The following is a 17,333-nucleotide window of genomic DNA, read 5'->3' on the forward strand; positions in this document are numbered from 1 at the left end:
CAGGCAAGGAAGTCTCTTTGGGACATCCCGGAGGATAGACATTTTCCACCACGATTTCCTGGGCCAATTCACTTTCTCCACATAATGTGATAAGCAAGGCTGCAGCACAAGCAGTTTTTCTACTAGCCACCCAGTGGTACTCGGGAGTGACCTCCAGCAGCTTCCAGACTCTTATTTATTTGCAAACCACCAAACAAGGTGGCAGTTAGCCACAAGCCTTCTCTGTGTGACAAGGCTTACTCAGGACACGTGCTGGACAGCAACCCAGGCCCACAACCTTCAAAAGACAAGGAGGAAAAAGTGACCTCCCCCAAAGCCAGCAGCCCTGAAGAGAGCTTCAGTGGAGCAGGCCCAGTCCCAGCTGAGCTGACCCTCAACAAGCAAGGGAAAGTAGGTATCCCAATTCAAAGACTCAATTTAGGCCCTCTGTGAGAAAGGCTCCTGTTTTTGGGAGGAAACAGCCACCTCAGTTCTGGTCTCTGCCCCACTGCAGGGGTCTGCTCAGCACATGGGTTCGAGGGGAGAAGTTGGGCTCACAAACAAGTCCCACCTCCCTGCTGCTGGGGGTGGAGCGTCCCAAGCAAGCACCACTCTCTGTTCACTAGCAAAGCGGGAACGCAGCATTTCAGGTGCACATAAGGCCCCCTGAAGCACACGAGGCCATTCAGGGCTTGCTGCAATGCTCTGGCACCCACATCCCTCCAGTGCAGCATTGGGAACTAGGTGCATTTAACTTCAGGAGAAAGACTTCATAAGTAACAAATAAAACCTTCACTTACACTATTTCATCATTCTGGAACTCCAGCTCCCCGCAGGTGTCTTCAAAGTCCTCTCCTCCACCTTTGGCTGTACCTTCGATGGTTTTGTAGGGCACAATAACATTTCCTCGCGCGCCAGAGGTTCGCAGGACTTTCACTTCCATGGTCCCCACGCTCTCGCTGACGTGTGTGACTGGCTCCTCAAAGGTAAAGATGCCAGCGTGGTCATCATCAAAGATGGTGACAGTGGCAGTAGATGGTGAGCCAAGGCAAGCGAGCGTTGAGACACGACCGGCCTCGAGAATGCTCTCATCCGAGGCCTCAGTGCTCACGCGGACATTGCTGAGATGGACCAGGAAATTCTCATCCTCCTCAAAAATGTCGTCATCAATTATGCCAACCCGAATTTCCTTCTGGGTTTCCCCAGGCTTGAAGACTACTGTCCCTTCGGTGAACTCATAGTCAGAGCCGGCGTTGGCCGTCCCGTCCTCTGTCCGGAAGTCAACGTACACTGTGTTGGTCAAGTCGCCTCCTCGGCGAACGATGGTCAAGGCGACAGTGCCGCAGTTCTCCAGACACTGATAGGTACCCTGCTCAAAGTAGAGCTTGCTGATGGGATCATTTTCTGCCACCTCACTGTTGACCTCATGCATACTGACAGCTTTGCGGGCCTGGTCTGCAGCATGTCTCTTCAAGATGTTGCCAGCTCCGGTCATGAGCCGAGTGGCCTGAATGCGATAAAAGGCCCTGCTCTTCTGCTGCTGGCTCAGGACCTGGTAGTTGGCCAACTCAATAAGCTGCTCAATTTCCTTGTCGGGGTGCTTTTGTTTCAGCTCCTTCAGGATCCGAGCCATTTCCCTCCTGGCTTCCTCGTCATCCTGGTCTTTCTCATCGACTGCCAACACCAGCGTCCCGTCCAAGAAGTTCTCCACGTGAGAATTGGCCACCTTTCCGTCCATCTCGATATCAGCTTTGGAGGAGGGTCGGTCACCCTCATGTTCAATGATCATGCCTCTCTGCTTACCAGCCCGGTATTTCTTGTAGACGTACTTGTAAAATAAAAGCCTCCTGTCAGCGACCCAAGCAAACACCACACAGATAGGGAAGAAGAAGAAAGTGAGCAAGCCTTCCCAAACTTCCACAATCCCCGGAGATGATACAGATAAAATAATGTAAAGCCAAGTGTAGGCAAAGATGCTCCAGGCCGCTGTAACAAAAAACACTCGCAAGTGCTTGATCTTCCTTATCTCTCCATCAGGAACAACGTAAACACAGATCGCAATGATGACAAACATGTTAAACGCAGCACTCCCCACAATCGTGCTTGGCCCCAAGTCCCCCGCTGTGAAGCCGTGACCGCATACTTCGATGACTGACAGGAGGATCTCGGGGGCCGACGAGCCCAGGGCCATCAGCGTGAGGTTGGAAACTGTCTCATTCCAGATCCTCACTGTGGTTTTGCTGGTCTCGCCGTTGGGCTTCTTGATGGTTATCTCCCGCTCTTGGGATGTAATGACTTCAATGGAGGACATGAAGCGGTCAGCTATGATGGATACCCCCAGGAACATGTACACCATTGCTACAAAATACACTGTTGCCCGAGCGATTTTGTCACCAAACGAAGGGTCTTGGGGTTCCCATATTGGCAAAATCACGCCTTTCTTGCAGATGTATGAGCCAGTGCACTCCTCAGTCTCGTTCGCCGGCTCCTCGCTCGGGCTCTCCGCGCATACGCCATCTGCGTGGAAGAGCAACACCACCACGACGCTCAGGAGGTGGAAACCCACCGGGAAGGCGGGTGGATGAGTCGCCCGCGACATGGCCGCTTCCACCAAACAGATCCCAGATGTCCTCAACCTGCAGAGACAAAAGGAAAGATGCATTAGCCGAGGCCAACCAGAGATAACAGAGATCTTCCTTTCCACCCAATTTATTTGCCGCCTTTCCCGAAAGTACAATCGAACTACTCTTTTGCTGAAGAGTAGTCCATCCAACGAGTCCGGTTTGTATTATGATTACTGCAGATTTCCACATGCAAACCACCCACAGCGCAGCTCCCTGAAGAGAGACTGGTTCAGACGCTGCCCGTGGGCCAGAACTCGACCCCCTTCAGCTACATCGATATTTAATGCCAGCTTCCCTCTCTTTGCTAAAAGCTTATTTGTTCAATTGTGTCTTCGTGTTTCTCATCTCATTAAAACAGCTCACTCTGCTCCACAGCTGGCAGAACTGCCTCCCATTTCCAAATTACAGAGCGCTCGCTCGTTGGAGTTCAGGGCAAGAGCAGGAGGAGACAGGGAAATCCACTACCCCCCTGCTGATTTTTCAAGTATTTTTATACTTGCCGCTTTTAATCACTGTAAGCTACATATTTTACAGCCTTTTTATGCTCGCAGTCCTCCCCAGCATCCACTCCACATCAGAAGTCGGCACAAAGCAAGCGCAAGCCCTGGCAAAGCCGTGCGCTTCGCGGTAACTCGGTCATAAGGTGCACCAGAAGGGCAATCTTTAATTAACGATTTTGGAGCCATTTCTTCCACGGCGCATCGCTTTGCACCTTCCCGGCCCTGGGAAGAACCCCATATGCATCCAAGCACGGCTCTCTTGGCTTGCTTCGAGAGGAAACAAACCTGTCCCTGTGCTCTTTTCCCACTAGGTCAGCTTTGCCGGCTCCCCCTTCGAGGGCCTTTCCCGCTCCACTTCCAGCGGCGGGCATGACAGCAGCACTTGCCCTTTCCCTGCCTCACGATTTTCCAGCAGTGTTAAAGGGACCTGCAGTTAGTCAACGGTGCGTAAACCTGCAGAGCGGATGCCTTTAAGCATATAGGGATGCTTAGTGCAAACATCTGAGCATGCTCGGTCTTCCTTTCTCAATTTTACCAGCCAATAAAAGTCAGATTCCTAGTTATTAAACCTGTATTTTCTCCTTAAGGAGAGCCTTTGCCATGCGACACCTCTCCACTCCAAGTTAATTTAATCACACAATACTTAATGTTTCTACTAAGAGCGAAAACGAGTATGTCACCACCTTTGCTTGGCCGGAGCCTACAAGTGACTAAACTGGTAACGACGGACCGAAGCCCTCTGCTCCATTTGCTTTTATTGCAGGATGCTGCAGTGGGATTAATGCAGTGGAAGAATAATACCGAAATCTGATTAAGGTGGTTTTATGCAAGTCAATGACATTTCTTCCCCGGGAATCCTGTTGGGTTCTCCCTCCCCGCCGCAATTTTCTAATTAAGAGAAAGAAGAAGGCGCACAGAGCAGGAAGCGAGCAATTCGGCAAGTGGGGCGATAAGAGCAGATAAGACCAGCAAGGAAAGCAAGTCTCCTGTAAGAGAGATTGTCAAAAAAAAAAAGTGTGTGGGGGGGTCATTTGCCTTAGAAATCCGGCTATTGCTCCAAAGAGCATCGCTGCCCCGATCCCCGGCTCTGCGCACCTTTGGCTTCCCACAAAGCCGGCTTCAGCCGCCTCTTGCAAATGGGAAGTAAAAAATTAAAAACATCATGTTCTTAAAGAAGAGTGCCTCGTTGCAGGCCAGTTGGCAGACGGCTAATTCGAAACAGATGTGCGCTTGTGGACGGGGAAGTTGGGCTGAAACATGAGTTAGTCACCCGGCATCCGTAATCCTGACTGCGTTTCGCGCTGCTTCAAACCACCTCCCCGAGACGTTTGATAAAGGGGCTATCAAAATACAGGCTGCCTCGATATCTGCTCGGTTTATTCCCCACAGCTCCAACGCGGTTTTATTTATTTATTTCAAATACATATATACATACATATATATATATATATATATATATATATGTATATGCGTAGGCTTCAGGAAAATTGAGCGTGGGCATGACATATCACCCAGCCACGTGGTTCTCCACCATCCCCTTCTGAAGGGTGGCGGTTTCAACAGAAAACTCAAAGCATCCACCTGCCCTCGTGCAGCTAATTTTGTCCCCATGGCAAGTCAAATCCTTGCACACGTGCAATTATTCAGCGCAACGAGGCATTGCGAAATCCCCTTGGCAAGAAGGGAAAACAGATGGTTCTAGAGAAAATGTTACGCTGCGGGTCACTGATCCAGGTCATGAAGAACAGGAGAGTCCCACCACGCTTTGGGCCAGCACTACAGCCTTGAGAGGATTCGAGCACTGGTAACGTCAGCCAGCAAAAAAAGAATGAATAAAAAAATAAATTAAATTTAAAAAAAAATCACTAGATCACTCGAACTTTCTCATGTTTTCCCCTTTCAGTCACTCCAGCGTTCACAATTAAAATTAACAGGCTGAGGAATTACAGAAGGCAGGAAAATACTCGGCGGCAGGGCGCTGCTTTCACGCACGCGACCGCAGCCCAGCACTCAAAGTATCTCCGAGAAGCAGTCGCTATAAAATCAGCAGCATTTCTTTGTTTGCATAACCCAAAATAAACAGCTCGGTCCCCGGAGACCCTCTCGCTCCGCGTTCGCCTCGGGTCTCGGGCCACGGGCCGCAGGCGGCTGCAGGCTCCGCGGGAGGAGCCGCCCCGGGGCAAACGCGGCTCGTTCCTCTGCCGCGAGAAGCGCCGCCGTCCCGAACGCCGGCCGCCCTCCCGACCGACCCCAGCTTTTCGTTACGCTGCCTCCATCGCGTTCCCCATCCGGGCCGCGGAGCGGGAGGAGAAAGCGCCCGGCGCGGCGGCTTCCCTCCCCGGCTCCTTTTCCCGCGCCTTGGTGCCGTTGAGGTTTCCCGCGCCCGCCGCAAGCCCGAAAACCGTCGCCGGCCCGCCGCAAGCGGCCTTACCGCGGTTTTGTCATCGGCTCCTACCCGCTGGCGGGGTGTCCCCGCGGCCAGGCCACCGACACGCGGCCGGACCCCCCCCCCCCCCGCCACGGGCCAGCCCGCTCTTCCCGCAAGGGTTTTCCGAGACGCCGCGGCGATGGCAGCGGGATGCCGAAACGGGCCCGGGCCTGCCTGGCATCCCCTGCCCATCACCCTCGGCATCGCCACGTGGGGAAAATGATTTCCAGGCCCATTGGCATCCCGAGTGCATCAGGCCAAAAAAAGAAAGAAAGAAAGGAGGGGAAAAAAAAAAAAAAAACCAGCAAAACCTTTCCAAATATAGTCAGAGGCGCAGCCCGCCGCGAAGCCAACCAAGTAAAACACACGTCGGGCCACCCTGTTTTCTGCAAGGGACATTAAAAAGTTAGAATAATTACCAGGCTGCCGCCGGTTTTTCCAAGGATCCTATCTCTTGAGCGCAGCGTCCGGCCCCTCCCACCATCTCCCCAGCAACTTTCCAAAATAAACAGATAAATAAAGAAAACAAAGCATCCCCGACGCAAAATTTCAGCCCGACTGGTTGAGTTTGGGGGCAGCGTTGGCCTGAGAGAGCGGCGTCCCGCTTTCGAACGCCCCGAGTCGGTCCTCTCCCCTCCGCGCGACGCGAGATCCCCGCGAGGGAAACGCCGGGAAGCGAGGGAGATCCCAGCCTTTTCCTCCTGGGGCTTTTTCCGGCTCCCTGAGTCTCCGGCTGGAAAAGGGGGAAGCCGGGAGCGCCGGGAGGAGAAAACACCGCCGCTAAAGCCGGAGGCGCCGGGGCATCCTGAGCGGCGGCGGCGGGAGGGAGCGCATCCCGGCGGAGCCGCTCTCCGGAGGCGCTCGGCTCTCCCGCCGCCGACTCTAGAGGGAGCCGGACGCCGGCGTCGAGCGCACGCCCGATTTTTCGACCGCCGAAAGCTGGGGAAAGGCGATGGGAGCGGCAGGTGCGTGCGGGGTCACGCACGCCGCCGCCGCCGTCCTGCCCGGCCTCGCCGCAGCGAACCGCGCTGCTGTCCGCAGCCAGGCCTCCTCCGCGAGCCGGGCGCGCGACATCGCGCTGTCGGCGCCTTGCCTGTCCGTTCGCATCCCTCCCTCCCCCTCTTTCAGCCAAACTTGGGGGAGATACAGCGGAGAAAGCCACGTTCCTGCGAGCTGCCCAAAAAGAGCCGCCGAGATACCACCCGCGCCCTGGCCGAGCGAAGGCCTGGCGGGGAGCTCAAGCCCATATTAGGCACCGGAGAGTCCCAGCGGCGCAGCAGGCCCGGGCCGGGCGCCTGGATGGGGGAGCCGGCGCTCGGGGGGGGGGGTCACGCGTGGGGCCGCTCAGGAGGAGAGCCGATGCCGTCGGGATGCTCTCGCGGCGGCAGCGCGGGCAGCAGCGGGCTTTACTCCGGAGCGGCGATAACTTAAGTCACCACCGCGGCCCCGCGTGGGCCCCTCTCCGCGCCTCGGCTCCCGGGGTCGGGAGGACGCTGGAGAGCGGCGGCTTTGCCCTGGGGGGGTGGGGGAGGCCCAGCAAGATCCCCCCCTGCCTCCCGCCCCGAAACACGGCACCGAACCAACTTCCATCCTCGGCCCGGCGTGGGAAAATCGCCACCCCGGCGGCCCCGAGCAGAGCGGGATGCGCGACGGCGAGAGGGCGACGTCTCGGCAGCCGCCGACAGCTCCCTGGGCGCAGGAGGGAGAAGGAGCGGGCAAAGTCGCAGCAGCTGGGGGCCGAGCCGGCTGCGCTCCGCAGAGCTCCCCAAGGCAGCGGAGCCGGGAGCGGAGGCAGCGCCGAGCGAGGCGGCTCGCAAAGCGGCTCAGGGCCGCCGCGGCAGCGGAGCTGGTGGGGAGCCCCAGGAGGCGGCACGGGCATCGCCTCTCTCCCGGGCAGGCCGGCATCGGGGCCGAGGGTCTCACGGTTTGGCCGGTGGGTTTTGCCTGTGATTGTCCCCACGGGGGGGGGGGGGGGGAGAAGAGGGGGGGGTTAAACGCCTCTGCTGGAAAAGAGGCAGAGCTGCTAGGGAAGAGCCAGCCAGCAGGAAAAAGGGGAGAAGGGAAGATTAATGGGCTGCGCCCCAGGCGAGCGCAGATGCCTGTCCGTGGGGACGGCCGCTGCCCCAGCCCGAGCCCTGCAGCGCAGCCCCCCGGCCGCCCCCTCCGCCTTTCCCTACAGCCCGGCGGAGCGGAGCCGGGCGCGGAGAGGAGCCGGGCGCGGAGCGGAGCCGGGCGCGGAGCGCGGAGCCGGGCGCGGAGCGCGGAGCCGGGCGCGGAGCGGAGCCGGGCGCGGAGCGGAGCCGGGCGCGGAGCGGAGCCGGGCGCGGAGCGGAGCCGGGCGCGGAGCGCGGAGCCGGGCGCGGAGCGGAGCCGGGCGCGGAGCGGAGCCGGGCGCGCACCGGGCGCGTCCCCGGGGCGGCGGCAGGTGCCTGCGGCCGCCGAGCTCCCGCCGCCGCCTCCCCGCGTCGCGACGTGTCGCGATAGCGGGGGGCGCGCCCCGTCGCCTGCCTGCCTGCCCGCCTGCCGACAGGTTGCGGAAAGCGTGCCCGGGGGGCCGGGGCGGCCTCCCCCCCCCCCGCCCCCCGCCTCGCCTGGCCCCGGGGTAGCCGCCGTCGAGGGGGCCGGGGCCGGGGCCGGTGCGGTCCTACCTGGCGGAGGCAGCGGCGGCGGCGCCGGGGCCGGCTCGGCAGCCGCGGGGCATCGCGGCGGGGCGCGGGCGGCGGAGCCCCGGTGCGCGGCTGCGGCGCGGCGGAGGCAGCAGGAGGAGGAGGAGGTGGAGGAGGAGGGGGAGGGAGGGAGGGACGGATGGATGGAGGGATGGAGGGAGCGCGCACACACACACACACGCACGCACCCGCACTCACCGCCCAGCCGCGGGATGCGCTCAGCCGGCCCCTTCCCTCCGCATCCCTCCGCGGCGCGGCGCGGGCAGGACCCGCCGTCCCCCGCTGCGCGCTGGCAGCTCCAGCTCCAGCCGCCCTCCTCCTCCTCCTCCTCCTCCTCCTGCTGCAAATATTTCCCGATTTCCTCCTCGGAGCGAGGGACTTTGAAAGGCAGGGCTGGCTGCGGACCCACCCCCGGCCCTGCCCTGCCTGCCCCCCACCCCGGCCCTGCCCGCCCCCGGCCTGCCCACCAGGGCCGGGACCCCCCCCCCGTCCCCCGTTCCCCCCGCCCGACCCCCTCTGCAGCCCGCAGGAGGGAGGCAGCGTCGGGGATGGGGCAGGGGGGGCTGCCTGCCTTTGGGAAGCCCTCGGAGGGATGGGAGAGGGCCGGCCGAGGGGCTCTGGCGACAGCCAGCCGCCCGTGGGTCATTCAGGGCCGTGTGCGCATCAGCCTGACCCCCCTCCAAGGCTTGCAGCCCAGCCCTTGCGGCTGCTGCCCCCCCCCGGGCCGGCAGTCGCCCCCCGCTCCTCAGGCCGGCCCGAGCATCCTTCCTCCGGGCAGCCCCCCCGTCTGCCAAGGCCGCGGCTGAGCGGTTCCTCCACCCCTCCCCGGCTCCGGCAAGGAGCACACGAACCCGTTGTCCCACCTGCAGGTGAAACTCCCTGGCTTTGGGGACATAAAATAGGCGCCACGCTAGTAACGCAGGCCCGGAGCGGTTGCACGTGCCCGGCGACCTTCAGCAGCCCTCCGCGGCCGGGTCCTCCGGTGCAAGGAGCCGCGTTGCCGGCTCCTGCCCCCTCTCACCGCTTCTCCATCTCAGCCCGTCGCTGTGATTTCTGTTCCCGCTGGCAGGACAACAGGACAGAGGTTTCCTGTGGGTTTCATTCAGGCTTTCCTTTCTTATTTTCTTTTTTTTTTTCCCTAGCGTTTGCATCGCCGCCCCTTGCTGCAGCAGCCTTGAGCACCCCAACCCTTCCCTGCCTCCCCCCTCCCCAAAAAAACCCCACTGTTCCCAGCTGCCCGAGCGTTGCCTTTCCCTGCCACCTCCAACACCTGCCTCCGGCGGCTGTGGGACGAACGAGGCGTCCGCAAGGGCGGCGGCGGGCAGGCAGGGCGATTCGAGGGGCCGCCCGCCGCCGAAGCCTTTCGCCCTGACCTCTCTGGCCGGCGTCTGAGTAGCTGTTTCCGATAATCCCAAGGAGATCCCAGGCTCTGCCCGCCGCCCGGCCGGAGGTCTCAGGCTCGGAAGGTGTCTCCAACCTCGGGCGCAAAGGCCATACACCCGGCGGTGCAGGCGTGAGCTGCGAGGGACGGGCCGGGACGGGCCGGGACGGGGTCCCTGTATGCAGACCCAGCGATTCTGGAGCACTTCTCGCTGTTTTGCAGCTCCCAAGAGGTGCGAACCAGCGCTGCTCGCCTTCCCCGGGCTGTGCCCCTGAGCAGCCCCACGGCGGCAGTCGGTGCTGCGCCGCATTGCTCAAGGTCCCGCGTGTAAAGAAAACCCAAACTGAAAAGGCGAGAAACGGAAGAAAACTGGACTTAACCTCCAGATTGACGTATTGGTGTGTTTGCTGGGAGGGATTTTGGAGAAATGAAACCGCGCTGTCTGTGAGACTGGAGTTTCCCTTCAAGTTTCCCACGCTGCCACATGCAGGCCTGCTCCCATCCCCGAATTTCAAAAGCCGTCGTAAGCCGAGTGACTTCTTCACAGCTCTGGGTTGTTTGCTGCTTTGTGGCACCTTCCCAGCAGTGCCGTGATCCTGGTATTTGTGCCAGGGCTGTTAACAGTACTCACACTTTGCCATCAGTAGACTTCAGAGTTAACAGCTGCACTTGGGTCAAAGACGCTCCTCTGCCACCCATCTCACAGTTCAAAAACCCCACGTTGCTTACGAAAAGCTTCTGCTCTGGCAGGGGGGCCCTCTGCCCCAGCAAAGTGGGGCTGGGAGGCTGTGTCCTCTGGGTTTGTACATGCAGGAGGGACGTGTGCGCGTGCGCGCGCTCGCAGACGTTTCCTACTGCAGATTGTGCAAGCTCTGGCTTCTTCCCCCTGCATTTCTGCTTGCTCAGATGAACTCGTGCTCTTGTGCGAGCGCTTCCGTCTCTTCCGGGGCTGGGCCGGTTTCCAGCGCGTAGCTCTGAGCCCAGGAAAGCAGCCCGTGTGCGGGCTGGAGATCAGGGAAAAGGGGCAGAGCAGGGGCTTGAGCAGGTCACCCTGCCTTGCTCTGCCGGGGGACAGGAGGACATGACCATGAGGGAGAGAGAGCAGAGATTTGGCGGTCAAACCAGGCCGCTGGGGTGCAGGAAGCCCTGTGTTTGGTGGAGCTCCAGAGTCTTAACAAGGCCGATGGGAATAGGGGCTTCATTCAGTGGTTTTCCATATGTGTCCCAGGCACCAAGAAAGCTCTGACCCCCTTCTGCAACCTCAAGACACCTACCCAGCAGTGTGGTATTCCTGGCATGCGTGCCAGAGCTGGTAACAGTATCGGCATTTTATTTGCCATCAGTAGACTTCAGAGTTAACAGCTGCATTTGGATGAGCTGTGGCAGGCAGGCAATGACTGCAGAGCCGCCAAATGGGAGGAAACGAGAGAAGTGAGAGGTCTAGGAGACACGACCCAAGAGGAAAAATTGCAGGAATGCAGACTAACAAGTCAAAAGAAGACATGCAGCCTCATAAATTTGAAAGAGAGTCTGAAAATCTGACCTTACCGCTATGCTGCTGAGATAGCACCACAAGAACCGGTGGGGCGTTGCCGATAGCAAAGCAACAGCAGTGTCCACACGGATGGCTAACCCTGACTGATGGCTGCGTGAGATCCACGACGAGGCAACAGTGTGAGAAGCTACCAGACCTTGAAGACAATAAGGAGAGGTGTAAGGTGTCCGGAGCTGGCCATCGCTGTCCAGCAGGACAACATCACCAAGGCAGTCGCACCACAAATACCGAATAAGTGGAGAAAGTCAGCAAACCTGGGGCGATTGGGAAAGAGTAACTAGGGGTGGATGGTTCATCCGGGAGGAGACCAGCTTGGAGAAGCAGCAGAACTTGTCCTGCTCCCTGATTTTCCTTCCTCTGCGTATCCCCCCGGCTCGCTTCACGGTAATCAGCCTGGCTGTTTCAAAGAGGAGACAGTTCAAATTGGGGGTATTTTTATCAACAGGGACAGAAAAGGTCCAGAAAGCACCAGGAGTTGCACAGCTCGAAACACCTACAAACTCACCCGGTTCTGTAGTGTTCCTCCAGGTCTGGGCATCAAAGCAGGCTTAAAAATGCTCTGCCTGGCTATTTTTAAGGTCCAAAGGCCAAAATCAGACAGCCCCATCATCATCAAGGGCTGGAAGGTTTCTAGCACACTTCTGCGGAGGTCCGTTTGGGGACATTTTAACACATGGAAGCATTTGCCAGGCACGCATGGGTCAAGGTGGACATCTGGGCAGGTTGGTTCAATATATGCAAGGAGGGTTTCGTAGGAGGCCTGGGGGGTTTCAGAAGGAGCTTCGGGAGCATCCCAAAAGAAATCAGCTGATTTTCCTAGAGTGACTCCATGTTTTCCATGATTCCCACTAAATCTTAGCCAGGGTTGGGTAGCGGATTTTGCAGCGTAGCCGGCGAGGGCCGGCTGGTGCCAGGGGCCCCGGCGCACCGCAGTCCGCGGCCACGGCAAAGGCATTGCTTCGGCTGGGAGCGCGTCGGCAGAGCAGGCACCGGGCGAGCGGCGGCGAAACCTGCGCTTTCTGCCGGCGACGTCCGAGCCCAGCGTTGCAGGGATTTGGGAAGGATCCCAGAAACAAACATCCCAAACGCGGGAGGAAGTTCGGCATTAAACGTAAAAGAAATCCAAATATGTTGAAGCATGGAAACCAAACCAGCTGCAGCTTTGCCCTGCAGTAACCCCAGGCAAGAACAATACAATTACGCTTAGATCACGGCGATGCTTGGAGCCCTCGATAAGAATAAACTGAGCTTTGAGGACCTCGAGAGTTACGGTATTTTTGCTATGTTCCCCCCCCCACCTCCAGCGTGGGGCCAGAAAAATACCGAGTTTCTTAGCGGGCTGATTCAGACAGATGCTGACGCCAAGAAGAAAAAGTTGGTGCCGTCAGCTGTGGCCCGGGCGTTCACATGGCAACCTAAAATCAGCGGCGCAGCTTCTCGCTGGTCCCGGGCAGCGCTTGCTGCCTGCAGACCCAAGCTGGTCCCAAAGCCTGAGCTGGTCCCAAACTGAGCTGGTCCCAAAACCCGAGCTGGTCCCAAAACCTGAGCTGATCCCAAACTGAGCTGGTCCCAAAACCCAAGCTGGTCCCAAAACCTGAGCTGATCCCAAAACCTGAGCTGGTCCCAAAACCTGAGCTGATCCCAAAACCCGAGCTGGTCCCAAAACCCAAGCTGGTCCCAAAACCTGAGCTGATCCCAAACTGAGCTGGTCCCAAAACCTGAGCTGGTCCCAAAACCTGAGCTGATCCCAAACTGAGCTGGTCCCAAAACCTGAGCTGATCCCAAACTGAGCTGGTCCCAAAACCTGAGCTGGTCCCAAGACCTGAGCTGGTCCCAAACTGAGCTGGTCCCAAAACCTGAGCTGATCCCAAAACCCGAGCTGGTCCCAAAAGCCGAGCTGGTCCCAAAACCTGAGCTGATCCCAAAACCCGAGCTGGTCCCAAAACCTGAGCTGATCCCAAACTGAGCTGGTCCCAAAACCCAAGCTGGTCCCAAAACCTGAGCTGATCCCAAACTGAGCTGGTCCCAAAACCTGAGCTGATCCCAAAACCCGAGCTGGTCCCAAAACCTGAGCTGGTTCCAAAACCCGAGCTGGTCCCAAAACCTGAGCTGATCCCAAACTGAGCTGGTCCCAAAACCTGAGCTGATCCCAAAACCCGAGCTGGTCCCAAAACCTGAGCTGATCCCAAAACCCGAGCTGGTCCCAAAACCTGAGCTGATCCCAAACTGAGGTGGTCCCAAAACCCAAGCTGGTCCCAAAACCTGAGCTGGTCCCAAACTGAGCTGGTCCCAAAACCTGAGCTGATCCCAAAACCCGAGCTGGTCTCAAAACCCAAGCTGGTCCCAAAACACAGCCGCTCGGGCACCTGGCTGTGCTCGGGAGCCCCCCCGTGAAACCCGCTCCGAAGAGGTGGTTGTCCCGTATTCTGGAAGGAGGAGAGAGAGGAGAAAGGGAGGATTGTGTCTGACCCAAGAGGACAGCTGACCGTTTTCGGGCTTTTAAGGAACACCGTGTCGTTTAAGGTCGCTGACAGTCGTGTCCCCGCCGCCCGCTCCCGGCTCGCCGGAGGAAAGCCGGAGGCCGACCCCAAGCCCCGTCGGCACCAAGCTATTTGAGCTGCTGGAAGGAGGGGAGCGTAGGGCCCCAGGGCACCGTTTGCAAAACCCTCGCCCAGCGGCTTCCCAGCTCGTGGGAACCGCTCGGACAGAAGCGTATTCACCCAAAAAAAACGGCTGCGCGCTGGCTGGGAAAGCGTCTCGGGGCATGGATGGAAACGCTGTCCCGTAGCTCCCCTTCCCGATCGTCCTTCAGCCCGTCAGAGCAAACACCCTACCATTTCGGGTGCGTTCCCAACGCTATTTTCAGTTCACCTGCTCTACCCAGCTTTTTTTTTTTTTTTTTTTAATAATGGTTATTATTTTTCCGTGGTGCCCGGCTTGCAGAGCGCCCGTTATTTCCGCGCTAGCACAGGGGAAAGCGGTCGGAAATGGTTGCAGCGGCGCGTACCAAAAAAACCCCTGCGCGGGATGTAAGCAACCTCAAATCTGCCGAGCAACATTGAGAAACGGCCGCCCGCCGGCTGCCAAGAAAAACAACCGGCGCTTACAACGAGCTCTTCCTAACGTCCGGTCAGCTCAGCCCGCCCGTTAAAACCAGACACGTTTCGCAAAATGAAAGGAGGACGGACCGGAGCAGGGGGGGGAAAAAAAAACACCCTGTTTTGATGAATTTTCAGGCGAGGCGCACAGAGAGACCCAGGCGCGGGGAAGCACCACGGATGCCTCCAGCCCGCCGGGCGCGCTCGGGCTCCGGCATCCGCCAGCTCGCCCCGGAGAAAAACCTTCAGTTTTTCCCCAACATTTTCCTTCCGCCTCCTCCAGGCGCTGGGGAAGTTTCTGCGCCGGCAGCGGCAGAGCTGTTGCACGTCACGGCCCGGCCTGGGAGAGCGTAGCCAGCTCGCCCGCCGCTCGAGCCACGCGGGAGCCCCGGCTTTGCGGGTTTTCTCGGGATACCGGCCCGAGTCAAAACCTCGGCGCGCCCAAGAAAAAGCTCGAATCGCTTTTCACTTACCCCAGCCGAGTGGCAGCAGCGGTGGGTGAAGCGGAGCGGAAAGAAGCCCTCATATGACAGCGGCTCTAAATTTACCCGAAAGAGAGGAGCTGGGGTGCTTGTCCTTTAAGTGTCTCTGAAGATGGTTTGCATAGCTGGATCGCAGCTTATCTGTGCTTTTCTGCTTTCGCTTCCATACATGGATCTGTTCCCAACAGTAACTTCAAGCTGTCGAAAAGAAGCTATCTGGCAGCCTGCAGCTTCATCCGACACATAAATGAGCGAAAATAAATAAATAATGATCTTTTCTGCCGGCTCCCTTTTTTTTTTTTTTTTTCCCCCTTTGCACCTCTGAACCCTTTTCCTTTTATTTCCCTTCCCCGGATTAACTTCTTGCTACTTACTCCCAAAGGGAAATCTTAAGTGGAGGCAAATAGAGACGAGCAAGGCAGATTTCTCGTCTTCTCCCTCTCCTTCAGGCTCTCCATCGTTTTATTCCCAGAAATACTTCCCCGCCCCCACCCCCCTCCACCCGCCTTGGTTTGCTTTGCTTATAGGTCAGGGTTTTTGTATGTTTGTTCCTTGGAAGCGTTTCAAGGCAGTATACATCATGTCTGTAGCGAGGGGAGGTTAAGAGTCAAATTTTTGGAGAGAGCACGGCCATAGGAGAGCCACGTGACGGCTCCCAGATTAGCAGCGGTAGCCGGAGGAAGCATTCCTCCGCGATTACAGTAGCCACCGCGGGACGTGCCTGCAACGCTGACGGGTGGAAGCTGCGCTTGGGAAGCTCCTCGCGGATGTATTCCTGCATCAATCACTCCTCGTTCTCCTTCCTACCCCTCCATCCTTCCTAGGTTTCAGTTTCGGAAAGGGAAACTAGCCGCGTGGTTAACCTTAACTCTGCCCTTCGTTATCTCCGTGAACGTCCAGGCCGCAGCGAAAGGGCAAGGTTAAGTATATGTCATTATTATTGCGTGTTACGGTGACAACTGGGAGCAAAGAAGTTATTAGGGACCTAACTGCTTGCTTCAGAAATGGGCTCCCTGGATGAAAGAGGTGGGCAAAAGATGTATTCGGGCCCTGAGATATCTATGGCCTCATGTAGGTGTCTATGCCCGGGCCTCTTGCGTTGCGACTGTCAGCCTCTAACTTGGCGATTTTGACTGACTGCAGGAGAAGGAAATTCCTTGTATATTCCCACACATGAGTGACCTTGATCCTTTGGGCTTTTTCCTAAACATCTGTTGAACACTTGGCAGAAGAAAAGTCCTTTTTGAGGATGCACCAGCTCCATCTCTACCATTAACGACAAACGACGTCATTGCATTTTTAGGTTACAAAGTGCCCAGTTAGAGCCAAATGCCGTGTAATGCGCCCGCCCTTCAGTGTCTCAGAAATCTGGGGGAGCACGTGTATTTGGACGAGGGTCCCAGGAGGACTCCAGCAGCTGCCTGACATCCTGGGCGCACACCTAGCCTGACCCCTGGGGTGGTGGGAACTAATGGGAGGAAGAAAAGCCCTCTTGGGAAGCTATCCTAAGATTTCTTCAGCCTTGCAAGAGCAGGATGCAAGCTCATCCTAGGAGGGTGCCTGGATGGGAATATATGCCGTTGACGCCTGTCGGACAGGCTTGGTGATTCAGGAGGTCGCTTCCCGTCCTGTAGCCTAGTAAAAGTGAGACCTTGATCCGGCAAAGCACTTAAACACCTGCTTAAATTAAGTATGTGAATAGCGCTTTCGACTTCCCTGGGGTTATTCCTGTGGTTATAATTCTGTGCTGTACTGTGTGGCCCAGAGAAAGGCACGGAGCTGCCACAACGCAGCATAAAAAAGAGACAAGATTTGGTGCTGAGCATGTGAATGTGTCTGTGTTTCACAGGTCTCTTGGCTTCCACATGTTGTTCTTAGGAAGGGTATCAAAGCAAGCTAAGAAAAACAAGGCTATTGGCTTCAATTCGTTGCAGAAGTGTCTTCCTTTCCGCAATGGAAACGTTGAAAACCAGAGGTGCATGTAACCGAAGAAAAACGTGCGTGACTTTGGGTTTTGGAGCATAGCATGATAATGCTGCACGCAGAGTTTTGGTAAGCACAAGGCCAAGGGGGGAGGCTGTGTGCTGGCTTTGATCTGCCCTTCTGCACAGCCGCCGCATGTCACCCTCCCGGCTGAGCGACACCACCCCCGTTGAACTCAGCCCTCTCTACAGACCAGCCAAAGAGCTTCTCATATTTTCCATTGAGAGCTTTTCCACCATTCGTCCCGTCCCTGCTGGGAGAGGTGAAGGTTGTGTCAGGGCATGCGGGTGATAAGGTGAAAGGCATTTTCCTAAAGCAAAAGGAAAAATAAAGAAGGAGAGAACGTCCATCTGATCTGGTGGTCGGACATGTGGAGGACATCAGCAACGCTGCTTCACGCGGCGTCAAACCGACCTGCAAGAGAGCCGGTGGGAAGGGTACCCCGCAGGTCCCTAGTCCAACCTCCTGCCGTCCCACCGAGCCCCGGCCCCCGAATGGGGATCCCACCCCAGGTCCCATCCCCAGGCCACTCACCATCCCAGGGAAAATCCTCCCGCCTAGTTGCAGGCTCTACCCATCACCCCTTCATGTATCCTTTGGTCCTACGGAGAAGAGTTTGGCCCTGTGGCCTTTGAAC

At 57.7% G+C, this 17,333-nt stretch overlaps 1 protein-coding gene across 21 annotated transcripts in view; it reads right to left on the minus strand.

Annotated features, from left to right (window-relative positions):
* The window catches only part of SLC8A1 (solute carrier family 8 member A1), a 57,936-nt gene extending 42,640 nt beyond the window's left edge, over positions 1–15,296 (minus strand). For 2 of the 21 annotated variants that reach the window (XM_068940465.1, XM_068940461.1), the window contains exons 1-2: positions 3,389–3,620; positions 780–2,615 (exon numbers count right to left, since the gene is read on the minus strand). In XM_068940465.1, coding sequence (XP_068796566.1) covers positions 780–2,615; positions 3,389–3,474 — 1,922 coding nt within the window. In that variant the 5' untranslated portion in view covers positions 3,475–3,620. Of the gene's footprint in view, positions 1–779; positions 2,616–3,388; positions 3,621–5,950; positions 6,031–8,179; positions 8,267–8,385; positions 8,587–9,060; positions 9,404–9,570; positions 9,937–9,958; positions 10,104–14,704 lie in introns of those variants that run through there. The other 19 variants (XM_068940472.1, XM_068940468.1, XM_068940471.1 and 16 more) reach the window with 17 other exon arrangements.
* Between the last annotated feature and the right edge of the window lie 2,037 nt (positions 15,297–17,333).

This window comes from Struthio camelus, chromosome 3, assembly GCF_040807025.1.
Source record: "Struthio camelus isolate bStrCam1 chromosome 3, bStrCam1.hap1, whole genome shotgun sequence".
Classification (NCBI taxonomy): domain Eukaryota; kingdom Metazoa; phylum Chordata; class Aves; order Struthioniformes; family Struthionidae; genus Struthio; species Struthio camelus.